This window comes from Orycteropus afer, unplaced genomic scaffold (genome assembly GCF_000298275.1).
Source record: "Orycteropus afer afer isolate SDZICR_OR568_19922 unplaced genomic scaffold, OryAfe1.0 scaffold00208, whole genome shotgun sequence".
NCBI classification, from domain to species: Eukaryota; Metazoa; Chordata; class Mammalia; order Tubulidentata; family Orycteropodidae; genus Orycteropus; species Orycteropus afer.
In genome coordinates, this window is record NW_006921795.1 from 4,795,537 (window position 1) to 4,802,372 (window position 6,836).

General features: G+C 42.8%; 1 protein-coding gene across 1 annotated transcript in view; it reads left to right on the forward strand.

The window, feature by feature from the left end:
* The first annotated feature begins 1,424 nt into the window (after positions 1–1,424).
* The window catches only part of RBBP9 (RB binding protein 9, serine hydrolase), an 8,124-nt gene continuing 2,712 nt past the window's right edge, over positions 1,425–6,836 (forward strand). The window contains exons 1-3 of the mRNA XM_007948207.2: positions 1,425–1,526; positions 3,135–3,177; positions 3,937–4,042. Coding sequence (XP_007946398.2) covers positions 1,428–1,526; positions 3,135–3,177; positions 3,937–4,042 — 248 coding nt within the window. The 5' untranslated portion in view covers positions 1,425–1,427. The remainder of the gene's footprint in view (positions 1,527–3,134; positions 3,178–3,936; positions 4,043–6,836) is intronic.

The window sequence follows — 6,836 nt, forward strand, 5'->3', positions numbered from 1 at the left end:
CAGGATCTCCTACATCCCTTCCAAGCGGATGACAGTGGTAGCCAGGCACCATCTAGTTTTTCTGGTCTCATAGTTGTGTAGGTTGCAGATCGGATGGTGTACCAGTCGCTAGGACTGTATTTTTATTTTTATGATACTGATTATTCTATTAAGAGCTGCTTTGAAATCAGAAGGAAAAACAACATAGGTTTCAAGAGTCCCCAGCTTATGCTATCGGTTATGTTCTATATGTTTAGAACTGAAAACTCACTTTCCTACAAAAATAGCAGTAGAAAACACATTCTGGGCTTACAAAACAAAACAAAAAACCAAACTCACTGTGGTTGAGTTGGATCTGACTCATAGTGACCCCTCCTTGGGTTTCTGAGGCAGTATCACTATGGAAGTACATTGCCCAACCCTCATTTCGAGGAGTGGCTGGTGGATTTGAACCACCAGTCTTTTGGTTAGCAGTCATATGCCTTAGGCAGTATACCAAATAAGTAGGGTGAGTGGAGCAGGGAGAGAATGATAGGAAGAGGCTAAGTTTTAAGTTTGATCATAACTCACCAGGTTTGTTTTTGGCTGCCCTGGTGGCTCAGTAAAGAGCTCTGGGTGGTATACTGGATTTGCCTGCTAACTGGAAGGTCAGTGGTTCAAACCCAACAGCTACCCCACAGAAGGACGATGGGGCAATCTACTTCCTCAAAGATTTACAGCCTGAGAAACCCAACGGGGGATTGCTATGAATCGGAATGTATTCGATGGCATTGAGTGAGTGGCGCAGTGGTTAAGCACTTGGCTACTAACTGAAAGGTTGTTGTTGTTATGTGCCGTCGAGTCAAACCCGACTCATAGCGACCCCTCCTTGGGTTTCCGAGGCAGTATCACTACGGAGGTAGGATTGCCCAACCTTCCTTCCGAGGAGTGGCTGGTGGGTTTGAACCGCCAGCCGTCTGGTTAGCAGGCAAGTGTCTTAGCCACTATGCTACCAGAGCTCCCAAATGAAAGGTTGTTGTTGTTGTTATGTGCCGTCGAGTCAGCCCTGACTCATAGCGACCCCTCCTTGGGTTTCCGAGGCAGTATCACTACGGAAGTAGGATTGCCCAACCTTCAAGGTTAGTGGTTCTAAATTCCCCAGCTACTCATGGGGGAGAAAGATGTGGTAGTCTGCTTCCCAAAAGATTTACAGCCTTGGGCAGCCCATTGAGCAGTTCTACTCTGTCCTATAGGGTGACTATGAGTCAGAATCGACTCCAGGGCAATGGATTAAAAATTTTTTTTTTTTTTTTGGTTTTTGGTACAGTGAAAGGAAGGAAGCCCGAGTAAAGAATTGCCCTATTGGCCTCCTAGAACTACAATTCCCAAAATGCCACAGTTCAGGCTCCCCCGCCTGCTGCAGCCTTCTACTCAGAGCCCTGCTCTACCTGCTGCGAGCAACTGCACTTATGGCTTCTCCTAGCAAGGCAGTTATTGTTCCCGGGAACGGTGGTGGGGATGTGGCCACTCACGGCTGGTATGGCTGGGTGAAAAAGAGGTTGGAACAGGTAAGAGAAACACGCCTCCCTGCTCTAGGAAGTCAGCCTTAATTAAGCAAGAGGGGAAGATGTGAGAGAGGGAGGACTTAAGTTTGAACGTGCTCCTCGTCCCCAGCAGTGCCCATTGTGTTATTGTATCTCTCCCCTACTGCCTTTTCTTACACTCTGTGATTCCTAGAAATAGTGGTTGAAATTTTGGTTGGTACAACTGCACAGAAGGCTTCTCTGTGAGCTCAACCTAGTATTAGCCTAGACGGTACTACTGAGATCAAGTCCTGCCCCCCCGCCTCGCCATATCCGCTGCTCTTTCAGATTTGGGACTTCCCCCAAATTTTCACCCTTCATTGCTCCTTGCCTCAGATTGGGGAGAAAAAAAAAATCAGTGTGTAGTATTTAATACGTATAGAGGATATATGATGTAACATGTGTGAATTATGAAGAATAATATAATGAATACCACCAAACTAAGATCTAGAACATTATCACCATCTTTGAAGACAACTGTATGTCCCCAACCCATCTTCCTGCCATCTTGAAAGTTATTTGCTTTTCTTTTTTAAAATTAAAGTTAAAATTTAATTTTAAAGGATGTGTCCTTTAAACAATTCATTGCTTGGCTTCTTTGTGAGGTTTATAAAAATTGCAACCTTCTGTACATTGTCTTATGTGACATTTTTTTAAAAAATTATTTTCCATAACCTGGCAATAATATTATTCATGGGTTGCCTTCTTAGAGTAAGTTTCTAGATCAGAATTCCAGGGTTGTTAATGAAAACAAGGCCAGAGCTGCAAACTGAAAGAGCAGGGCTGGGACAGTCAAAAAGGATGGAATTTCTACTTCCTGTACCATGTTCAAAGGAGCTCTGGTGGTGTAGTGGATAAGGCACTTGACTACTAACCATTATTAGGTCAGTGGTTCAAACCCACCAGCCTCTCCCCGGAAGGAAGCTGGGGTGATCTACTTTGGTAAAGATTTACAGCCTCGGAAACCCAATGGGGGCTGCCTTGAGTCGGAAATGACTTGATGACAGGGAATTTTTTTTTTGATACCATGTTCTGTATCATATGAACCATTGTGTACTTGCTTCTTGGTATGCAGTATGTTTGCCTCTAAGCCAGTCTGTCTAGACTGACTTACACCTTCTTTATAGATAGACGCCTGTAGTGATAAATGTTGTTATGTGCCGTTGAGTTGTTGAGTTGACCCGACTCATAGTGACCCCTCCTTGGGTTTCCGAGGTGGTATCACTACGGAAGGAGATAGCCCAACCTTCCTTCCGAGAAGTGGCTGGTGGGTTTGAACGGCCAGCCTTCTGGTTAGCAGTCAAATTCTTCAGGCACTATGCTACCAGAGCTCCTGTAGTGATAAATAAAGAGGTACAGATATAGAGATCTACAGAATTGGCTAGATATAGAGCTACAGACAGATGGAGCTTATGAGGAGGGATTTGTATTCATATGTAATCATATAGCACTTAATCCATTCATTTCACAATTGATAAGCAAATACTAACTGAATTGGTAAAGATACTAATCAGGTGTGTCTCAGTTCTTGTTAGTATATTATTAGTTGTAATAAGCTCTTTATTATAGCTTTTTTTCCCCTTCATATCATAGATACCTGGTTTCCAGTGTTTGGCTAAGAACATGCCCGACCCAAGTAAGTTTAAACTTGTTTTTAAATAGCCATCTTGTTAGGTTCTCAATCTCGCCATTTTCCTGATAAGGAACAGGAATAGCATAGTAGCAAAGCTAAAGGTGTATGTATCACTAAGAATGAATAAGGGCAAAAAGCTTGGGGAAGAGAGTGTCAAACTGAAAAAACAAAAAACTCTTAAAGAAGTAAGAAAAGCACCTGGGCTTGTTAAGTTGAATTTTCAACTCTACATGTAGCTTAAGTTTTAGGCAACTTTCTGAAAATGTGTGGGTGTTCTACTTAGGGCAGAGATATGCTACAGGTTTACAGTGCCTGTTTGCAATCCTAATATTTAAAAATGTACTAACATAACATTGCCACTTTTGCCCTAGGTTTGCCTGTATCTTGTCTTGGGAATTCCCTTTTTGGGAAAAAAAATATATATGTACGTGAGTTGTAGAACAGTGTCAGGGTTTTTGATTGCCTGTTTTAAGTTGGAAAGTTCACATTAAAGCCTCACAGTTATTTTCTCTATTTCCTTCGTAGTTTCTTAAAAGAACATGATAAAAACAAAAACAAAAGTATATATCAAAACTACAGATTTGGACCTTCCAAACCCTAACACATAAATCTTTGGCCCTGTTAAAACAGCCCATCTCCTATTGTGGGCCTGCAGTTTAAAAAGTTGTAAACTGCTGAGTGGTCCTGTTAGGAAGGTGGGCAGCATTAGAACTAAGATTGTCCCTATCAAATTACAGCCTCTCTTCCTTACTTAAACCTCAGTTACAGCTCGAGAGAGCATCTGGTTGCCCTTCATGGAGACGGAGCTCCAATGTGATGAGAAGACCATCATCATAGGCCACAGTTCTGGGGCCATTGCTGCCATGAGGTGCGATCCTGGTTGAGTTGCCATCACTTGGATATACTCTAACCTTGCTTGCTTGGGAAATACCTTGTACCTACCTTAAATTTCTACTGCAGAGGAAACAGTGCTAATCTCAAAAGTGGTAGCATAATCTATCCTAATACCTTCCACGGACCGGGCAGTATTTTACTCTGTTGTACATAGGGTCGCTATGAGTTGGAGGTGACTCGACTGGTACCTAACAACAACAAAACAACCCATCCCTTCCTTGGTTGGTTATTGGGATGTAGCCAGTGTGATCTTTTTTTTTTTTTTAGGATTTGGGTGAAGATTTACAGAGTAAATTCACTTTTCATACAGCAGTTCACATATACTTTGTCTCATGTCATTGACCAAAATTTACAATGCAGCAGCTCCCCTCCCACTTCCTCCCCATAGTTACCTCCTCCCAGTGTCCATCCCTTCATACTCTTCTGCACCCTGAGCTATCTCCCTGTGCATAAGCAGGCCTTCCTTCTCCCATGATTGTTCTCTCCAGGGCATGTGTCTACTTGAGGTAAATGTTTAACTCACATGCCTGTACTTTGTTTGGCTGGAAACCACAGTTGTGGGTTCAATTCCAGACCTGAAGGGCAACTAGGGGCCATAGTCTCAGTGGTTACACCAGGCTCTATTGGACCAGCAAACCTGGCAGTGTGATCTTTTTAAAACGTAAGTGGCTTCAGGCTCCAGTGGCTTCCCACCACCCTCAGAAAAACTCCCTGACCTTCATACCCCCTCCCTTCAGCTCTGATATGCCAACTCTCCAGTTTATTGGCCTCATTGTTCCTTGAACATGCCAAGGACACTCCTACTTTAGACCTTCACTTGCTATTCTGTCTGGAACATTCTTCCCCCCAGATAATCTGCATGGCTATCTCCTTCCCTCTAAATCTGCTCAAATGTCACCTTATCACAGAGGCCTTCAGTGATCACTCCATATGAAACAGCAACCTTGCCACTGGCTGTAGCCCCTTACTGTTCTCTATAGTACTTATCACCATCTGACATCCTTTTTACTTGTTTGTCTCCTGCCAATGGAATGTAAGTTTTGTTTTGCTCCCTATGACACTGAAACCCCAGTACCTAGAAGAGTGCCAGGCATATGGTAGGTGCTCAATCAATATTTGCTGGAGGATGGGGACTGTTACCCCCCAGTTTTCCCCACCCAGTCCTTAGGATTCATGGGCATATCCATTAGAACATCATTTTTCCCACTTAGCCTTATAAGGCCTGGGAGGTAGGTACTTAGCTAGCTGAATATGCCTGTTAGGGTGTGTTTCTTCCATATTTGCTAGGTTGGATGACAAAGGATTAGTTTTTATCTGTCCCAAATAGTTGCTCATGATGTCACATGAACTGCATGTCAGAATCTTGCCAATTTCCATAACCATTCAGCCACTCTAATCCAAGCTCTAAGAACTAATACACTTTTCAATTTGGCACTACAAAATATGGTGTCGTCATAGTGTAAGTAATATTTATAAGCTGCCAGGGTTGTCAAGAAAATGAAGATGAGATCCCTTTTTACCTAAAATCTGTCCCAATTCAAGACCCCTGAGCCTTCTTGCATGGCTGTCAGTAACCATCCAAAGAATGGACTTCTAAAGTTAGGTAGGCAAAGAGGTTAATAGATGTCAAAACCATCAGTATAAAGTTGCAGGGGAACAGGATATTGAGAGTCCCAGAGTATTACCCCACAGATTACTTATTCATCACAACATTATACCTTTACAATTGAGAAATCAGATACCACCTTTAACCAAGTGATCAACTTTAACCTCACCCATAATGGGATACTGGTATCATGTGCCCCTGATGTGATGGAGTAGAACACAACATCTCCTATGTAGTATTCATGCCAAAACTGGTAAACCTCAGTCTAATCACGAGGCGTCAGGAGGTGGTGGTAGGCAGGGAAGTTCCCTGGAGGAAATCCAAAAGCAGCTGCCGTACACAGAAGGAAGGGACTGAAGAAAGAGGCGAACCACTCCAGGTTGCATAAGATCTAAGATTTATAACAGGGAAGAGTTACATACAAGGTGCAGTCCTGGGCAGCAGCAGGACAGGTAGATCTCTGCACTATTCCCCAAAGGTCCAGAGATTATATAGAGGTGCTAATGTACGTTTGTCACGCAACCCCCTTCCCTCAAGTCCACATTGTCCAGATGTTATCATTTGGATCCAGGTTCAAGAAGGTTATGTTTCTTGCATCAAGGATGTTATGTTCCTTAGCTTCCTACTCATTTTCAGGAATAGGGTATTTGTCAGTACTGTGGTCAGCTTCAGGCCTGGAATGAACTTGCAGGTTTTGGATCCGTCACATCCCCATTTGTCCTCCCAGTATGAGGAAAAGTCAAGACAAATCCAGTTTAGGGGACAGTTTACAATATAACTAGATTAGATGCTTAAATAAAGGTCAGTGTCATTTAAAAAGACAAATTTAAAAAAGTTATGACAACCAACTGTAATACATGGTCCTTGACTGGATCTAGGACTGAAAAGAAAGTTTTAAAGGATATTTTGGATACACTAGGAGAAAATATTATAGTATCAGTGTTAATTTTATTTAATGTAATAATGGTACTGTGATTATGCAAGAGAATAGTTGCAAAAACGGCAAGGAGGCCACATGTTCTGACCTCCTCTAATCTCACAAGAGGAAGACAGCAGTAACCCAAGGCCTATTACTGCAAGGCAAACATGCTGCCTCCCTCCAGCCCTTTCACCAACCGTTCCTCCCAAAGCACCCACCACCTCTCTCCTGGGTTCGATAATT